General features: G+C 34.5%; 4 protein-coding genes across 6 annotated transcripts; 2 read left to right on the forward strand and 2 right to left on the reverse strand.

The window, feature by feature from the left end:
• LOC104701191 (peroxiredoxin-2A-like) lies at nt 246–2,523 on the reverse strand. The gene is given in 4 exon segments (XM_010416842.2): nt 246–1,797; nt 1,800–1,931; nt 2,112–2,191; nt 2,308–2,523. Coding segments are annotated over 4 exon segments (1,662 nt in total). The 5' UTR covers nt 2,463–2,523; the 3' UTR covers nt 246–502.
• LOC104701192 lies at nt 3,880–4,859 on the forward strand. The gene has a single exon (XM_010416843.1). The coding sequence runs from the start codon at nt 3,880–3,882 to the stop codon at nt 4,846–4,848; it is 969 nt and encodes a 322-aa protein (XP_010415145.1). The 3' UTR covers nt 4,849–4,859.
• LOC104704635 (alkane hydroxylase MAH1-like) lies at nt 8,067–9,614 on the forward strand. Its single transcript, XM_010420686.1, has 2 exons — nt 8,067–8,511; nt 8,557–9,614. Exons 1-2 carry the CDS (start codon nt 8,067–8,069, stop codon nt 9,612–9,614), a joined length of 1,503 nt encoding a protein of 500 aa, XP_010418988.1.
• LOC109125538 lies at nt 16,638–17,793 on the reverse strand. 3 transcript variants are annotated; one of them, XM_019227300.1, is made up of 2 exons: nt 17,414–17,793; nt 16,638–17,137 (listed from the first exon to the last, which is right to left on the reverse strand). In XM_019227300.1, exons 1-2 carry the CDS (start codon nt 17,649–17,651, stop codon nt 16,956–16,958), a joined length of 420 nt encoding a protein of 139 aa, XP_019082845.1. In that variant the 5' UTR covers nt 17,652–17,793; the 3' UTR covers nt 16,638–16,955. The 3 variants fall into 3 exon arrangements, 1 of the variants encoding a protein (XP_019082845.1); XR_002032610.1 differs by lacking the exon at nt 16,638–17,137 and adding an exon at nt 17,158–17,180; XR_002032609.1 differs by lacking the exon at nt 16,638–17,137 and adding an exon at nt 17,171–17,208.

Here is a 20,767-nt window from a genome sequence, read left to right on the forward strand (position 1 = left end):
GACAAAGAGACGAGAAGAACCTAATCCAACAGTTCCAAGCATGAGGAAGAAACCATATGTAGGAAATGCAAGCCATGTATTCGAAGAAAAATGAGTCTTGCATTGACCCTTACATGTCAGCCCCGCGTAATGGTAGTACAAGGAGAAGGCATACATTACCAATTCCTTCAATTCAATTCTTCTTCAGAATGCAACTCGGAAGTATGACAACGATGAAGAGACTGCTATAGATTTTGTAGACTCTGTGACCTCAAACGCTAGCAAGTACATGGTAAATCCAAACATCTTATAGCTGGTTTACGTTTTCAAGGTTTGTACTTAAATCTTGATAACCCAGCGGTTTTGTAAAAATTATAAAACCTAAAATCTTGTTCAAATTGAAGAAGAAATTCATATTGCTAAAATAAAACGAAGGGTAGTTCCCAAGTTGAGGACAATCAACTCTCTGTTTCCCCCCACCTCCTCTTGTCTCAACACGTTTTGCTCAAATCAATGCCTTTTCCTAATCGCTTTGTTCTTTCCTTTTGACTCCTTTATGTTGCTTGATTTGTACTGTACTTGGAACATAAGAGCACACAAGTGGCCAACACTTTTTATCTCCGGGTTCTCCAAGAACCCATTTCTTCAAGCATCCATCCTCTCCAATGACTTTAACAGAGTCGTGAGTGAGGTCGCATATAGTTTTTCCTTCTTTATCAAAAACCACAGCAACTTTATTCTCCTCGTCAATGAAGAAACTCTTATCTGAAAGACTCTCAAGATATTTTGTATCCATTGTGAAGAAATTGATCCATGACACATTGTTGGCCTCAATCTTAGTCGTAATCCATACCTCAAGCTTATATGTTTTACTTGTTTGAAATAAAGCCGCGATCTTCTCTTCTCTAACACAAGATAGTGATGCAAACTGGTTACCCCAAGCACTAAACGGCAAATGAAGAAGCAGTCCAAATCTCTCTCTTGTGAAATCAAAACAGATTATACGATCAATGGGTCCATGTGCGTTTCGTTCTACAGCACCCCAATAAGTGTTTCCCTTGAGAGAGAGGCCACGGTCAGACATTATACGCCAGTGTGGAGAGACATCAAGAGTAATCCATGAATCAGAATCAAAATTGTAGATTTCATACCGTAAAGCAGGGTTGTCGGGGTGAAGTCTGAAATCATCTATAAACCTCAAGATCTTGAAGCTACGACAAGATCTGTTTTGGCTATTATTTTTGTATCCAAGAGCATACTTGTAATAGTCTCGTCCTTTCAATGCACTTGCGCGGTTATATTTTCTGGTTTGGATCCACCTTGTTTCCCCCAAACTCGGATTCCAAACAACAATCTTAGTGTCATCGTCTTTCAAGATGCATAACAATAAACCCTCACAATGAAAGACTTGAGATATCTTGACTTGTTCTGAATCCTCTAGGCAAGTAAGTTTACCTAGAGACTTTATGGATAGATTGTCGTTCACGGCAATGCCCATTAAATGAACATTGTAATCCAACATCACAATCATCCGAGTCTCCCCTAATTCCTTTGCTGCTTCTTCTTCTTTGGCAATGCGCATCTCCATAAAGCTCCGGCTTTTGAACAAACCGTTCCACTTTTTGCAAGTTAATCTCACTGATCTCATTAATTTCCAAGGAACCCTAGAGACAATCTCCTCTACCAAATCCCTTGGAAGATTTGACATCGACCACGTCAACATCATCGTCATCGTTTCGAGTTGAAACAAGGGACCTTCACCATCAGAATCAACAATGGCTACAGTCACCTTGAGGTTATCGAGTAACAGAGCGAATCAATACCCTTCTCTTTGAGGTCAAGCTCAAGTCCCAAAAGGTGTGTGAATTCCCCTGACCCGTCACTTACAAACTTCACATGCTTGTTCTCAGGGTATGTCTTTCCCCATGCCTTCATCACAAATGGGTCATTCACTGCAACCAAACCAATTACCAAAACGTTTGCAAATTAAGTACACTCAGCCAAATACGATAACCAAACCAATTCTTCTACAATTTAATATCTTGGCTACCAAACGAATTCAGTATTTTGATCAGATTTTAGAAAGTATACAAACTCATCTTAGAGATGAGAACATATCAGTTAATACTCACCGCTAAAGCAAATGATCTCATCAATACCCTTTGACTTAAGCTCCTCTGTTTTCTCAATGAATCCAGGCTCAAGCTTCATGCTAAGCTCACAACAAGAAAACAAATCAAATCTACAGATTCATCAGCTTATAATCAAAACCCACATCTATAAAACTAGTTTGAAGGATAAATCAGAAAAAAGTTTGAAACTTTATACCTGCATGTGGGAGTGAACCCACCAGGGACATTGAAGAGAATGACTTTTTTACCGGCGGCGAGAGAGTGAACAGAGACGGTCTGAAGCTGATCATTCTCATCGTAGAAAGAGATAGTTCCGTCTGGTACAACATCGCCCACACCAATTGGAGCCATGAGGAGAGATCTCTGCGGCTGAAGAGTTTTGGAGTTTGGCAAAATGAAATTAGGGCTTCAGAAATTTATCATTACTTGATTAATTTCTTGAATTATGATTTTTATTAGACATAAAAAAAAATATATCTAAAATTGAACCTTTTTGTTTTGGTGATCGAAAAATTTTGTTTTCCAAAAATACAACAATTTGATTTTTAGCCTTGAAACCTTGCTGATTAAAAATTCTAAAATATTTTTATGGTAACATCCTCTAATTAATACTCGACTGGGCTGGGAAACAGTTATGTTATTTTTATCAATAATACTAGCTTTTACACCACACCACAGATCTATTATTTTGTTGATATATATACTGTTAACGGTTGTAGGTAGAGTTTTGTAGAAACTCTTGATTCGCAACTTGATTCGCAAGTTGAAAATATACATTTTACGATTTGTTAGTTATGATTTAGAAATGAAATTAGATCTTTCCTAAGATAGAATAGACATTAATTGACATTAATTGGATATAAATAAGTATGCTATGAATTAAAAACCGGCCCAAAATATTCAGCAATCTTAAGGAGGATCCAGATAATTGAATCGGTTATAATTTTAGTTAAAAACTCAGCCCGAAGTTGGTAAAAAGTGATGACTCCCTATTGTACTTCAAAAATGTATCCCGAACTCTATAAGTGGATATATTTGTTTGGTTACCAATATCCTAAGACAATTTTTAATATATATCCATTTATAAAAATTCAAATCATATTATATGCTAAAAAAAATCTAAAATTTTATTAAGTTTATGTATTAAATAGTAATTAAAATAATTAAATATAAGATTAAATAAAAATGAGAAGAGAATTATATTTTAATCTAACATATTGATTTAAATTAGATATATATATTTTAGGAAATTAATATTATCAAATAAGGAAATGATTGTGTTTGGTTTTAAGGATTGTAGAGAATTTAGTTGAGACTTGTTTAGATACAAAGATAAGAGAAAATGACACAAAAATGTACTTCAAAAATGTTAAGATAGATTAATATATTGTAATTAAAAGAAATATTTTGGTAAGAAAATACTATCCTTGATTATGTATATATAAAAAAAAAACTATAGAGTAAAGAACGTTATCTGTAGTCCTATATTGTGGACTAAATAATATCAAATGGATAATTTTTTTCTTTTTTTGAAGCTAACAAAAGGATATTTGTTGCAACTTCCAAAAGGATAGAAACTAAAGAGTTAAAAAAATCTACCGAAGTAAAGAAATTATAACAATTTAATTCTGCTCATCATTATCCTATCTACAAAATAAAGAAAGAAATCAATTTAATGATGCGTAATATATATATATATATATATATATATATATATATATATCGTTTCTACTTTCTATCTTCAATTCTTCTCTATCGAGTTGTTTCCATGGAGAAACAGAAGACGCCGACGAAGGAACCTTCCGCCCAACACTTCAACGAAGCTGCCTATAAGCTTCTTGCGAATCCCCACATCGAACCGACGGTGAGATTCATCGCCACCCTCACAAAGCCATCGGGGAAACAACTGATCAGAACCAAGTTCTTCCGTTTTTGCGTCCACTCTTACCCGGCATGTCTCTCTCTCAAGCTCATGCGAATCTACACCTCGAAAGAGCCACGTGTCGATGACGGGATCAGAGAGAATGCGGTAAGGTGTCTTCACGCTATATTCATCGTAGAAGAAGCGTCTTTGAATTCAGCAGTGGTTCACGTACTCTCGCCTGAACTCATATCTTGCCTTGAAGAACAAGTCATCTCAGAATCAAGTTTCAAGATTCTTTCCATGCTCGTGAACCGTATCGCTTTCGAGGTGTTCACCATTCACGAAGAAACGTGGCATGATCTGCGTGAGTTTATCTCGTCTAGAGCTGAGACAGAGTTTGCGAAAGCGGTTTTCGTGTTCACGAGCTTGTCCATGCCTTTGGATGAAGACGATTTTGTGATTCCACTCATGGATTATCTTTTACCAGCGATCTTGAAACGGTTAGGAAACGTCCACGAGGGTTCGGGTTCGGGTTCGGGTTCGAGTTCGAGCGAGTGGGGTTTAGCGTTCGTTGGTGGGTTTTGTGCGGCGATTCACTTGTTGGAGACGACAAGTGTTTCTTTGGTGGAGAATCTTGTTAATGAGATGTTGAAGTCTGTGAACAGAGGAATGGAATTAGGGTTTCTTGGGAAGGCTCTTAGGGATGTTGAAATCGCTGTGGTGCAACAGTTATGGTGGTATTGTACTAGAGAGTTTAAATTTGTTTTGGGTTTTATTAGGAGGATTGATGCGATGATCACTGAGGAGACAACGAAGGATGTGTTGCAAGGGATTAAGATGGTTGTGGAAAAGAAGATACTTGAAATTAGTTGAAGATTGGCTTAATCAGCGTCATTGAATTTTATACTTTTCTTCTCTGAAACACAATTTTGATTTGTAGGTTTTTGATATGAGTAGTGTGTTATGTTTTGTGAAATAGTTTTGGAGGACTAACTTTTTTTTTGGCATATTTGGTTTGTAATGATTTTCTTTTACTGATGATGAGCAAATTCTTACGATATATAATGTTACACCAAAACGAAAATTTTCATTCTTGCATGTACACACTAAAAAGAAAACCTCTGTTCCTTGATTGTTTTTTTTCTATAAGTTTTCACATTCACAAAATAATAACTTTTAGTTTTAGCAATACATGCATCATTTTCTATCTAAAACACTTTTTCATAACTTTACATATGATTAATTTTAATTGATGTTAGTTATATAAAAAATAAAAATAAAATAAAGTTACTGTGGAACAAAATAAAAACCTATAAAATATTTCTAAGAAACAGAGGAAATCTAAATTAACAATTTTGAAGTAAAATTTTAGAGAGTAGCCTTTCTGTTAGTAAATATTTACAAGGAATGTAATTGATTTAAACCACTAAATTTTGAATTCATACAATTAATCATCAAAGTAAAAAGTTTTGTTATTGTAAACCTCCAAAGTGGCTCTTATATTCACATATCAATAAAAGTTAACGGAAAAAATGATTCATCAACAAATAATTTATTTTTGTTATAAATAATGACATAGGTTTAAATTATAGTAGTTTAGATAAATTTTTTTTATTTATCATCAATAATATATTTTAAAATTCAAAGAAAAGCAACAAAATTTCCTTATTTCTATTGTGAGTTCTCTCTTTTCCCACTTACGGCCGGAAACTTGATGTTCATCATAGCAGTTAGCAGATCTAAAAAGGATATTGGACTAAGATTTTAAAAACCCACTTACAGAGAGAGGGCCACACACAAAAAAAGTCATTTATTTTTGTAATTTTAAAATACATTATTAATGATAAAATATAACAAAATTAATTAAAATAATTATTATAGCCATCTTAGTATTTATAATGATTTTTCATGTAATCAATTTACTTGTTAATTTTAATAGATCCGCGAATACGAAAGCCACTTTTAAGATTTGAAATTAGCAAAATTGTTACTTAGTCGTTTATTTTAAGAATATTCAAAACTTAAGAGATTTAAAATAAAAGTGACGACACCATACAAAAATGGGAACGAGACTTTTTTAAACAAAAATATATTAAGATTACAGTTACGGATTAGAGAGGCTGGCCACATAGAAGTAGGAGTGTCAAAATGGATAATCCGATTCGACCCAACCTATATCCACATGAGTTTGAAACTTTCGTAGGCGGGTTCAATCCGACCCATTCATTATAATGAGTTGAATTTATATATCTAAACCCAATAATATAAAATCTAATGGCTAAATGGGTTATATGGATTATCAATATATAAATAAAATAAAATTAATTAATTAATATTAAATCTATAATCTATTATATAAAATAAAATTATAAAACCAACCAATTTTTAAGCTTTAAGAAAACAATAAGCTTATATTATTGAGAAAAAGCGCCGCCGAGAGAGAGAGAATGCCAATTTCGATCCGCCTCTCCGGTTGTCCTTCCGGCGCCGGAGAGGGCTCCATCCTCTTTAGGTTTCTTCCTCTTTGTAGTTCCTTTTCATTCTCCCGCCCCTTGTTATATTGTCGCCGTCGGTTGGGTGCATCTCGAAGGTGGTGGTTCCGGTGATTCCTCGACGCGTGAGGCGGCTGGTGAAGGCCCTGGTGCAGACGTTGGAGGACAGTGTCAAATCTTTGCTAGATCGGGTGGATCTGGGATGGCGAATCCGTCTGCTGTTTTGTCACCGGCGGTTTGTGGGCTTCGGAGAGCAGTGAGGGCTGAAGTTCTCTTCGTCGAGCTTCAGTGGTGGGGCTTAAGTTCTTTTTCAATTTTTACCTCTCATACCAACCACGGTGGTGTCTTGCAGCAAGAGGTGGTGTTGCTTTGTTGTTTTTTTTTCAGTCCGACCAAGGTGTGGTGTATGTCTCGTCATTTGACGGGAGTGATGTTGTCACTTAGAACTTGCACTGTGAGGTGATGATATGCTAATCTGGGCTCCAATTTCAAATCTTTAGATGATTAGCATTCTGGTTATTGTATAGTTAGTTCGGAGAACCATCATTTTCGCCGGTTATTATAGCTTCATGACTCTTGGTTGGATCAGTCGGATGTATTGTCTGTTTTAGGTTTAAGACCGGAACAGTGAAAGCCGGATAGACAAAGCTTTTCTGATGATGCACCTCTGGGTGTTGAAGCAATCGAGACAAGCTCTACACGTCGATCATGAGGATCTCATAGCTGGGATTTGATATGCTTTCAGTATTGGTTAGGCCTTCTCTGTGTTATTATTTGTTTTCGTGTCATTAGGTCAATTTAGGTGGTTTAAGAGATGATTTCACTTCGAGTCGTGGTGTGTTATCTATCTCACTGTGGTTAAAAAATGTAATGGTTCTCGATTAGGTAGCGTTGGATCCGTCTAGTGTTTCAAGGCTGTACTTGATCAACCATAGCATTTGTTTTGGTCCAAGTCTTTAGAGGTGAATGTAATGTGTCTTTCATTTGGTTGTAACATTTGGGTTAATGAAAAGTTGATGTTGAGCCAAAAAAAAAAAATCAATAACGAGGCTTGTAAAGTTGTACACACATGTAACTTTATCAGGATAAAATTGTCTAACCAAACTATATATATATACAAAACACATAGATGGGTTTTTATTTTACTTTTGGACAACATACGTAGATGGTTATATACCTCATTGTACACATAAGAAAGATGCTATATATTATGTTTTTGGTCAATATATTTGGGAGAATCACTTTTGTTTGTTCTTCAAAAAACCCTTCAATTACTCTATAAAGAAACCCTAAAAATAAGTTACTTTGCGCTGGGTTACATGTAACAAGAGTCATGTGATCCTTGTTTGTAGGAGATGACGACCATTGAACTTCAACATGAAGCTTCCTTAAACGCTGTTACATGCTTCTGGTTATTAAAACACATATAATTATTTTCAATCCTTTCTTCATCGTGAATCCAAAGATTTCCTCTCTGGGAATTTAAACGTAATGAAACAATAGACTTTTAAATTCGTCTGGTTGATGTATCCTCGTATGTGTATAAAACCAACTTCCTTTTATTTCCTTTTGTACCCAAAAAAAAACTAACTCTTTCTAATGACTTCGATAGGGTTCTTTGAAGCATCCATAGCTTTCTTTTGCTTTCTCATATTCTACTGCTGCTGCACCAAGAAACTCTTTGGAAGGTGTCCATGGAACTGGCCAGTTCTTGGCATGCTTCCTGGTGTAGTCATGAGGTTACACCGCGCCTATGACTCCATCGTGGAGGTTTTCGAGAACTCCAACTTGACCTTTCAATTCAAGGGCCCATGGTTTACTGGAATTGATATATTAGGCACGGTTGATCCAGCTAATATAAATTATATGATGAGCTCAAACTTCTCAAATTACTACAAAGGTCCTGAGTTCCATGAAATATTTGAATCTTTTGGAGACGGGATCATCAACACGGACTACGAGCTATGGAGACAATGGAGGAAGGCATCTCAGTCTATATTCCACCAACAAAGGTACCAAACTTTTTCAACAACTATCACGAAAAGTAAGCTCAAAGACGGGCTTGTACCTCTTTTCAATCATTTCGCAGAGGAAAAGATGGTGGTGGAGTTGCAAGATGTGTTCCTGAGATTCATGTTCGATACAACCTTCATGTTAATAACCGGGTCAGATCCTGGAAGTGTCTCCATTGAATTACCGGAAGTTGAGTTTGCAACGGCTTTTGATGATGTTGGAGAAGCGATTTTTTATAGACATATTACACCAAGATTGTTATGGAAGCTGCAAAAATGGATTGGAATCGGAGCAGAGAAGAAGCTGATGAAAGCTGATGCCACTTTAACTCGTGTTTGTAACAAATATATATCAGCCAAGAGAGAAGAGGTAAGATCACAAGGGAATAATCACAAATCCAATGGAGAAGATCATGAAGTTCTTTTGACTTCCTTCATAAAGCTAGATACAACCAAGTACGACCTCTTGAATCCTGGTGATAATAAGTTTCTACAAGACTTCACAGTGAACTTCATGGCAGCTGGGAGAGATTCAACTGCTGTTGCACTAACTTGGTTCTTCTGGAATCTTTCGGAAAACCCTAACGTGTTAACCAAGATTCTCCAAGAGATCAACAACACAAATCTACCAAGAACTGGAAGTGATCATCAAGACACGTTATTGTACTTGAATAAGCTGGTGTATTTACATGCTGTATTGAGTGAATCAATGAGGCTCTACCCACCAATCCCATTCGAACGCAAATCTCCAATCAAACCAGATGTGCTTCCAAGTGGGCATAAAGTCGAATCAAATATGAATATCATGATCAGTATTTACGCGATGGGGAGAATGAAAGCAGTATGGGGAGAAGACGCGAGAGATTTCAAGCCAGAGAGATGGATTACAGAGACAGGAGGGTTGAAGCATGAGCCTGCTTACAAGTTCTTATCGTTCAATGCTGGCCCAAGATCATGTATAGGCAAGAATTTAGCTATTAATCTAATGAAGACAGTGATCGTGGAAATATTACAAAACTATGAGATTAAGGTCGTCAATGGACAAAAGATTGAGGCTGAACTTGGTCTTATTCTCCGCATGAAGCATAGGCTAAAAGTCACAATCGGTGCCGTGCCGAGACTAACCGGGGATTAAGGTGAGATTGACATAAGAACTTTCTTAGAAATAAAAAATAAAAAAATAAATGTAATACAATTTCAAAATAATATAAATTATTAAAAATAAAACAATATTATAGTTTTTTTTTTATATTTCAATAAAAGTTTTCACCAAATGTTCATAATCTAGGTTCTAAAAATTTAAGAAAAAACAATATATCAAATCATCACAATCATAATTAATTCATAAACAAAATTACTATAAAAATAAATTAGTATATTAATGAAAATTTAGAAGCACTGAAGCAGGTTTTAACCGTTTTAAAGAAAGGAAGTAAATAAATAAAAGAGTTCTAAACTTGAAACGACCCGACCCGTTTTTTTTATAATAATAACTAATATATAATAAATAATAATAATAATAATAATAATAATAATAATAATAATATACTACAACTAGTGGTCCCATACCCAATAGCCACCTAACCACAACCACAGTCAAACAGCGGAAATAACCAATAACAATAACCAATAATATTCCAATAATAAAATATCCAATAATCAAATATAACCATAAATATATATCAAAATCATCAGAAAATTTGGAACCAACAACCTAGCAATGTTTCTAATGACCCAACTCTAGCAACCTAGCAATGCCAGACAACATCCAATCGAGTCCCTAGAACATCCTCCTCTTCATCGCCTTGATTCCATGATCACTCTTTGCCTTTACCTGCACCACAAACACATATTGAGATGCATGAGTATTTGATAAACACTCAGTGAGACAATCCTCCCATCTATCGGGTTGTACACACAAGCAACAATGATTCCAATGTTCCAAACAAACAGCAAACAAAACATACAAACATGTAAAACAAACATCGTCTCGCTGGAAGGGAGGTGTCGACCGATACCAGCCAAGTGTCGACCAACACTGGCATTGGTGTCGACCGACACTACCCCACAATGTCGATCGATGCCATTTTGCTGGTGTCGACCGACACCAAGTGATGTCGATCGACACTCCACCTGCAACTATGATCCGCTGCGAAGTCGAGAGTCGAATCTCGCTCCCAAACTCCACCAACTCATCCAATACTCAAAACCCAAGCCGGAAACATCCTTAGAAACCTGTAGCAACCAATCCCCAGCAAGAAAACACACAAAACAACAACAAACAAGCAAGAACAAGGAAATCAAAAGCTTAGATTAGCCATGGTCATGCACTCACCTCTTTGCAGGAAGATTTGGACCAACAGCAACGAATCCTACACTCCCAACAACCGTCTAACACGTTCCTGGCCCTAGATCCTCACTCCCACAGCAAGATCTCACCAAAAACACCTTGCAATCTCACAAACTCTCTCAAGAACCTTTAGAAACTGTTTTCTCTTCTTTCTCTCAGTCTCAAACGGCGTAAGACAACAAAAACACGACCCTAGGTCGTTTTTCCCCCTTTTAAACCTCGGTTCAATGGTTTTCTCTAAATCAAACCGGTCCAAATCGATAATTAAATCAAACTGGTCGAACCAGAGAATGTTAGTGTCGACCGACACCACCATGGTGTCGATCGACACCCATCCCAGAAAACCAATAATTGGTTCGTGGATGTTACAAAACTAGATTATCATTTTTAAGAAGAATACATCTTCTTATGTTAAAGAGTCAAAAAAAAAATTAGAACCAATGTTATTCATGAAATAAAAGATCACCTTAAATTATTGTAATACACTGTATTTTTCTGATTTGGGGACTTAAAAATCCTTTATATTTTGGGGCATGAGGCAAATGCCTTTTTTTTAACCCACAGTCACGGCCCTGGTCACAATTAATAAAAAATGTTCCAACTTGGTGTGAAGTTCTAAAAGTATCACTACAAGAAAATTTGTTGCAATAACTCCATATTTTGTTGCAAATTTGAAAATGCAATAAAATTGAGACACTTTTTCTATTGTTGCTATATGACCGTTGCAAATTGGTATTTGTTGCACATATGTTGCAAAATTTGTAATAAATAGACTCCTTGCTATATTGTCGTATTAATGCAATATTACTTTTCTAGTAAATTTGTCGTATAATTGTAACATATGTTTGCAACTTTCATTTGTTACAAATTATTGCCACATCAAAAATGTAGAAACTATTATTACAAATTTGTAACGAAGTAATATATTGATATATGTGTTGTATTAATGCAATAATATTTATGCAGCAAATTAGTGGTGTAATCACGACGTTCTAATGCAACTATATATTATCGTAAATAAATGCTACGTAAAATATAAAGCAAAAAATGTTACAAATATTTTTCTATATTTTTGAATCACAATATTTTCTATATTTATGTTTGGCACATGATTTTTTAAAATTATAATTGTTTATTTAATACTTTCTTCTATTAATATATATAATGGATAAAAAAATAGTGAAACAAATAACTAACTTTATTAAGTAATCAAATATTGAAATATTCCAAAAATGCAAAAATAAAAAATAATAGAAAAAAACTAACCATAAATAAGAACCAAGTTCAGAATAAAAACTCATAACTAAAACATCGAAGAAACATAGTTGTTCACACCAGTAGCGGATGGACGGGAAAACAACATGTCAAACCTTTCTCTAACCCTTCAAGCTTGTTGAGCCTCTCTCTCAATTCTGCATTCTCTTTATAAATCTCTAAGCCTCATTATTTTCCACATGATTTTCAAAGGTGGCTGACATTCTACCGTTGACTAAGAGTTCATTGAGAAGAGCTCCTAGTCCAAACATACGACCGTTTGTTGCCTTCACAATCTATAATATATGATAAAAAGTGTTTGTGAAACAAAAAAAAGTAATGACAATTTACACATACAGAACAAAAACAAAAGTTAAACAAACCAAAAGCTAATTATGTGAAAGGGAAACACAGAACTATACCTCAAAAAAAAAAATCTGGGACAAAAATAAAAAAAAAATTGGATATATGATATAAAAACAAAATTGAACTAGTTTCTACCACAAAAAGCATCTATCAAGTTAATGAGATGTTATACTACTTCACGACAAAACTAATAGCTAATAAAATATTATACCAAAAATATAATGGATTAATGGAGAAGTGTGTTAACTTTGGAGAAGAAGCCTTGAGTGCTAATGTGTTGTATTTGATAAACTACGTCATTTTAACTATATATATAAGTAGAGAATAAAATAAAATTTTTGATACTGAATAATAGTGGATTTACCCAAATCTTTCAAGTATTATTGAAAAAAAGGAGGTAACAAGCGGGAAGAAGCTGAAAAATTGTTTATTGAACGTACATATGGGAGTTGGGTAGGTATCCAAATTATTTTCATATGAGTTGAAAAATGAAAAAAAAAAAGCAAGTGGCAAACGGTGGCGGGGAGGACAAATATTGCTATGATATGGAGATCTTTGTTATGATATTTCCATCATATCATACAAAAGGATTTCCCTAGATTTTAGTTTTTTATCAAAAACAAACTATTCTATAAAACACTCCAACGATTTCTTTTGTTTTTTTTTAAATCTCTTTTTCTAAACCAAAATGAAGCAAGAGAAAACATGAAGAACCAAGGGATGTTTATCGAAATAGGTGAACACTCAAAGAATGTTTACATGATAAAATTATACGTTGCCCACAAATTTGATTTAAACAAGTCATATGTTGATGATTTATTTATCCATGCTTTATTAGCTTTTGTATTTTTCCAAGTTTCTGGTTATTTATTTAATTTTCTTCTATTTCTCAATGTAAAACATGATCAAACTAATAAAAAGATGAAAGTCATGATGAACATTATCATATATTTTATATAAAAAACATATATCAGACGATATTTAATGACGCCTTTTCTCTTTTGTGGCGATCAAGAAGGCGATTCCCAGTTTATCAACTGTCATCGCCGATTTCCTTCTCCTTCGCTAGTTTGGAGTGTTTTTCCGACAAGTTTAGACAGTTATAAGTTGTTTGGGTTTGACGGTTTCTCTCTGCGACAGGTTTCTGTTTGCAATTTCCTTATCCCGTGTTTGTCGCGGGATAACTGCCGTCAAAAACCGTCATGGATATAACTATATAAGCCTGTCGGATTTCAGTTTCTTGTCACCAATTTCCAATCAATTACTTCTTTTTTACTTTCACAGACACAAAAAACAGTTTAAAAAATGAGTGACTACATTCGAAAATCTCTCCAGACCTCGACTTGGGGATTTCTGATGCCCCTGTTGTGTTACCCGCTGAATTATGTGGGAAATCGGTTAATGAGAACCGTTACTCTTTAATTGTGTCAGTGGTGAATCCAAGGAAACAAAACATTCGAGCACTTGTGGGACAGTTGCCCTGAATTTGGGGATTTGCAGATGCTTGTCGTGGACGCATTCTCGGTGATGGAAAGGCCTTGTTCATCTTCCAGACTGAGGAAGCACTTAACCTGGTTCTACGACGCGGTCCATGGGCGTTTAATGACTGGATGATAGCGGTTCAACATTGGTATCCCAACATCTCATATGAAGAAATGAAGATAATCCCATTTTGGATTCAAGTGAGGGGAATTCCAATACAGTTTCTCAACACTGCCATGGTGAATTTCATTGGTGACCAACTCGGACATGTTGTAGACATAGACTTTGATGAAAATGCAAATCTTGTGGAATTTGTTCGAGTTTGTGTCAACTGGTTTACTTCCCACTTAATTTGTTGTATACAGATTATTTTTGGAGTCAAATATAAATCAAATACTTTTTTTTGTTATTTAGACATTTAAATTAAGAGTTTGTGATGTTTTACAATAACTAATGTACAAACTTTTAATGAAAATTATAAAATTTCATTTTAAAATTATCTTTTATGTGTTTACCATAATTTTAAAGACAATCCTATAGTTTTATATTTTATTTGATGTTTTTATTTAACATAAATAGAATTATACACGTACTATATATTTTCATTTTATTATTAATTTAATAAAATAACCCTAAAATTAGTTCCCGATTAATCTCCGTTTAATCTCTGATTTTTTTGCTAGACGCTAGGCCAACATCAACCGCCCGACTAGCACATAGCGATTTCTAAAACATAGGTATTTCTATAATCTTGTCAAGTCTCTCAAACAATCTCTCTATTTTAATGATACTCTATATAACTTATTTTGTTAAGAAAAGTGAATAAAATTATAAACTTATAACATAATAATTAATTTTATCAACAATCATATATTCTTTTGTTTTAGTTGAATAACACAAAACATTTATTGACTTTCTAAACTTAGGAATCCAATAACCCCAGATTTAGGTTATTATTTTTAATAAATATTTTTGTTTTGACTCTCAAATGGGCAATTAATTATTCTTGGTCAAATATAAAGCTATTGCCTTTTATTTGAGTAAGAATAATATCTTAGTGTGTGGTGTATGTATATATATAAACAATGTTTGACTAGAAATTATTCAGTAGAAGATAAAGGAAAAAAAAAATCAATTATTAACTTCTGCGTCATGAAATCTGTTACTTTGTTTGTGGTTCTTGTGTTTTCATATGTTTCGTGATGCATAATGGTAAAGGTGAAATATATATAGATTAGTTACTTGCTTAATATAAAAAAATTGACTGATAAAAAAATGTTACAAAAAAACTTTTAATTTCTACTTATTATCAACTGTTTTCATCTTTAATATATGAAAGTTTAATTTATCCATCATCTAATATTTTTTGGAACGATATAAAATAGTGGAGGCACAATATGCTGATGATGGTTTACAACTGACGCACACACTAAAAAGTGATGATGGTTTGCAATTAATCCCATTTAAAATATTTTTAGTTTTAGAAAAATGTATAGACGAATATATATGTGGAGATCAAATGACATGAACATTTAGAAAGACACAAATGTTTGTTTAAAATACAGCTATAAGAAAGAAAGTCTGTGATGAAAATATGTAAATAAAATATAGTGAGAAGATATAAGCTATAATAAATATACGTAACTTTATATTTATTATTATCAAATAGATTTTTTAATTATATATGACATTAAAGTCAAATTAATATTATCAACATGTGCATAACAAGAGAAAAAAACAACCTAGTATATATGTATATTTTAAAAATTAATTAAAATTAAATATTTCAGATACATAATTTACTATCTAAATCTGTCTATCTTATTCAGGTTATTCTTTTTAATAAATATCATTGTTTTGATTCTCAAATGAGCAATTAAGTATTCTAGTCAAATATACAACTATTGCTTTTTATTTGACTATGAATAATATCTTAGTGTGTGGTGTATGTATATATAAACAATGTTTATTAGAAATTATTCAGTAGGGAGATAAACACAAAAATAATCGGAAAAATATAGAAAATCAGTTATTAATTTCTGCAACATGAAATCTGTTACTTTGTTTGCGGTTTCTTGTGTTCTCATGTTTTTCGTGATGCATAATGCTAAAGGTGAGATATATATAGATTAGTTACTTGTTTATTATGAAAAAATTGACTAATTTTTACAAAAAATACTTGTAATTTTTAATATTATCAATTATTTTTGTAAATGATGCTTTTATCCATCATCTAATAATTTTTTGGTTGATATAAATTAGTGGAGGCACAACATGCGCAAGTACTTGTTGAATTTGTTCCAGGAAAACCATGTGATCCTGTTCGTACTCGAGCTGCTGCACAATGCCGATCGAAAACTCAAGATAGTTACTATACTCGCTGCTATTGTAAAAATGCACAAGGTGGACATGATTGTTCATGTTATCATTAATAATTTTACTTATTTATGATTTCTTGAAGGTTCAAAAAAAAAAAGAATTAATAAAAAATTTCAGTGTTGCGGGTAGGAATTTTTTTTTTTTTACACATTTAATAAACTTTGACGAATGACAAATACTTTGGTTAAATTTAAATCATAAAAGATAAAAGTTAATCTTCTTTTCTTTCACAATGATTATGGACGTGAGTCATCAACTTTCTTCAATGCTATTACTGTATAGGGTAATGCTTTTTTTTTTTTTTTTGTCAAGTTATTAATAAACTTGGTTCCAACCAAGCTAGGATACAAGATATAATACTACACCCAATAAAGGGGAGGCTTAAGCCGGCGGACTACAAGAATGTCTCCGGAAACTAAGGTCGGAGGAAAACAAAATTTCTCGGGAAACTATGTAGAACCAAACATAACACCAGCATTTGATAACAAAAACGAAAGGAAACAACAACCTTAATCTAAAAGCACAAGCAACCGACCAAAAGACTTTAAAGGAAACAATAGAACGAAGAGAGCAAAGAACCTATTCTTCTACCGCACAAACGAATGAGATTTACCAAGGATGCCCACGGCCAACTCAAGAATAACATCAACCACCTCCTAACACGATGAGAGCCAATCTCTTGTAACCAAGGACCAGGGATTTCATAACACGGCAAGCAAGACCACTCATTTCCGGAAGTGACGACGACGTTGATACGCCCAAGAACGTCAAACTAGAAGTCTTCAAAATGCGAGGAGCGAGGCTTAACTTCTCAAAGAAACACCAATCTCATAAATGAAACCGACAAAAAAAGGAGAAAGCTATCACCCACTAAGCACAACAAGAAGAAAAATGAACTCTGCAAACTTAAGATTCTACCATCATATTCAAACAAAACGAAACTTCTGCCTAGAAAGGAGTCGAGACATCCCAATCGAAAGCTACTAAATCTGCTCGATACTACTAAGGAACGCCATAAAACTACCACTACCAACAACCAACTAAAATGATTCCATCTAACTCTAGCAACGCGTCGAAGAAGAACGGCCAGAAGACCGGCTTACCGAACAACAGAAACAGAGGAGACCATGGCCATGGATTCACGAAGAACCAAACCTCGAGATCCGCCAACAAGAACAGAGCACCCGCCAGATCTACAGATCTCGGACACCCAACAACAATCCTCTCTGGAGAAGCTGACCACCAACATAGCCAAACACCCTCGCCGTGAAGATCTACTATTTCCACCAAAGTAAACTTTTCTCCAATGAAATACAAGAGAAAGATGAAAAGCAGAACCATAAAACAAAAGCACAAAACGAAAGGGGAAACCACTCACGGCGTCGGCGAGAAGCGCCAACTACCGGAGTGACTTCCCGGTCACAGATCTGAAAAAAGACTAGGGTTTACTTTTGAGAGAAGAGAACGGTACTCGAAAGAAAAAAAAAAAGGGTTTNGCCAAACACCCTAGCCGTGAAGATCTACCATTTCCACCAAAGTAAGCTTTTCTCCAATAAAATACAAGAGAAAGATGATTAGCAGACCATAAAACAAAAGCACAAAACGAAAGGAGAAACCACTCACGGCGTCGGCGAGAAGCGCCAACTGCCAGAATGACTTCCCGGTCACAGATCTGAGAAAAAACTAGGGTTTACTTTTGAGAGAAGAAAGCGGCACTCGAAAGAAAAAAGGGTTTTTCGTTTTTTTTTTATCAACTGAGAAAAAAAATGTTTTTTGTCAACTGAGAAAAGACTATGGTAATGCTTTCTTCTTAGATTTACAAAAGTAAAGTGAGGCATTAACTTTCGATAATGCTATTATTGTCTAGGGTACTGTTTTCTTCTTAGATTTATAAAAGTAAAGAGTTCTTTCATGGGTGTGACGTTGACGCACACACTAAAAAGTGATGATGGTTTGCAATTAGTCCCATTTAAATTATTTTTATTTTGATAAAAAAAATATAGACTAATATATATATATATATATATATATATATATGTGGAGTTCAAATGACATATAGATTTACAGAGACAAAACTGTTTGTAAAAAATATAGCTCTAAGAATGAAAATTTGTGATGGAAAAATGTGAATAAAAAATAGTATAACGACACAATCTGCAATGATTATACGTAAATTTATAAAGATGTGCACCCGCATTTCCAAAAAAATATTCTAAAAAAAAAATTATTGTTTGTCTTTCTCAGATTGTTATTTATATAGATTAGAGGATTCTCACTCCATCTATGATGTCTACATCCTCATATTAAATATGGAATATAATAAGCAATGTCATTTCTTTATTTTTCTAAACATTTCTTAAGACAAATATATTATTATCACACATATGATAATATAAGTGCATAAGAAAATATTATTAAATTATATATGCAAGTAAAGTCAAATTAATATTATCAGATGATGATGATATGGATTCATAACAAGAGAAAAAAAACAAATTTAATTAAATTTAAATATGTCATATACATAATTTATTATCTGAATTTGTCTATCTTATTTAGGTTATTATTGTTAACAAATAGCATTGTTTTGACTCTCAAATGGGCAATTAATTATTCCAGTCAAATATAAAAGTATTGTCTTTTATTTGACTAAGAATAATATCTTAGTGTGTGGTGTATGTATATATATAAACAAAAATGTTAATTAGAATTATTCAGTAGGGAGATAACCAAAAATAATAGGAAAATAGAAAAAATCAATTATAAATTTCTGCATCATGAAATCTGTTACTTTGGAAAACCTATTTTTTGTCCCCTCCTTTGTGTGGAACAGTGAGAGAACGATTCCCAAAGTTCCTGTGAGTTTCCTGAAGGTTTCCTGAAGCTTTTGTCCCTGTTTTTGTGAGTTTTTGGCTTGGAGGGTGGAGATCTAATGCTGAGAACATGTGAGAAACTTTTGGTGGTGTGTTTTCGTCATTGTTGGTGAGATCTTCTGTTTTGGGCTAAGGTGAGTGAATGACCATGACTGCTCTAAGCTAAGATCTCTATTTCTGTGATTTTGTGTGTTGTGTGTTTGTTTCCTTTGAGTTATTTGTGAGTTTTCATGGCTCCTATGGCTGGGTTTTGCTTCTGAGGATGCATGGCTTGTATGGGAGAAGTTTGGAAGTGAGATTCGGGTTTTTGTTCGAAGGAAATCGATGCTCGGTTTCAGTGTTGATCGACACCAACGCGAGGACGACTCGAGGACTTTGGCGAGTGTCGGTTGTGATACCTGCAAAACAAAAATTAGAATTTTTGGTCGGATGTTCGGTTTGATTTTAATTTCTCCAGTTTGCGTGGCTGGTTTAGAACATCCCTAGACTAGAGTATTAAAGGAAAAACTTGACTTTTTCCACTTCTTTTAGCCGTTTTCACACTTTTAGAGAGAAAAAAAGAAAGGAGAGTTTTCCAAGGAAGCGTTCTTGAGTTTTTGGAGATCCTTTGTCCTGTGAGTGAGTTTTCTTCTTGGAGAGTGTGTATTCAAGGCTAGGAACGTGGATGAAAGGTTGTTGTGGTGTTAGCTTCGTCATTTGGGCTTAGATCTTGTTGTTTGGCCAAGGTGAGTGCATGACCATGGCTTATTTAAGCTAGAATCTCTGTTTCTGTGATTTTGTGTGATATTTAATTGTTTTCTTGTGAGTTCTATGCGTTTTTTGTGACTCTTAAGGCTTAGATCTGGTCCTGGGGTCGTGTTGGACGAAAGGGAGAAGCTTGGAGGCGAGATTCGGAGTTTCTGGTCGTGAAGAAGCGATGCTCAGAATGAGTGTCGATCGACACAAGGCTTGCGTCGGTCAACACTAATGCGAGGATGGCGCGATTGACCTACGAGAATCGATCAAAGCCATGTGGAGGTGTTGGTCAATGCAATTAGGGATTTCGTGAAATGTCGAGCATGCATCGATCGACACAAGGAGTTTGTCGGTCGACGTAGGGTTGTCTGTATCGGTCGACACAACCTTCACCAGGTGGCAGTGTCGATCGACACCAACCTTCAGCATCGGCTGATGATGTGTTTGTTCTGTGATGCCTGGTTTGTTTTAATTGTAAGTTGATTGTGGCATGAAGGATCTTATTGCTTGTGTATGTAGCCCAGTAGATGGAAGGATTGTCTCACTAAGTATTTCTGGTGATACTTACGTCTCTCTTTTGTGTTGTAGCGCAGGCAAAGGCAAAGAGTGATCATGGAATCAAGGCAATGAAGAGGAGGATGTTCTAGAGGCTCGATTGTTTGCTTTGTGTCTTTGATGGATGCTAGAGTGGAATTTAGTGGTCAAAAACGGTTGTTAGGATTGCTGGTTCTATGACTTTGTTATGTTTCGGATTGTTGCTGGAACTGGTTTCATGTTATTCATTATACGTTATTGGTTTATTGGATTGGTTCATATGTTATCCGCTGTTGTTATTGATTGGGAGATTAT

Source organism: Camelina sativa, chromosome 7 (assembly GCF_000633955.1).
Source record: "Camelina sativa cultivar DH55 chromosome 7, Cs, whole genome shotgun sequence".
NCBI classification, from domain to species: domain Eukaryota; kingdom Viridiplantae; phylum Streptophyta; class Magnoliopsida; order Brassicales; family Brassicaceae; genus Camelina; species Camelina sativa.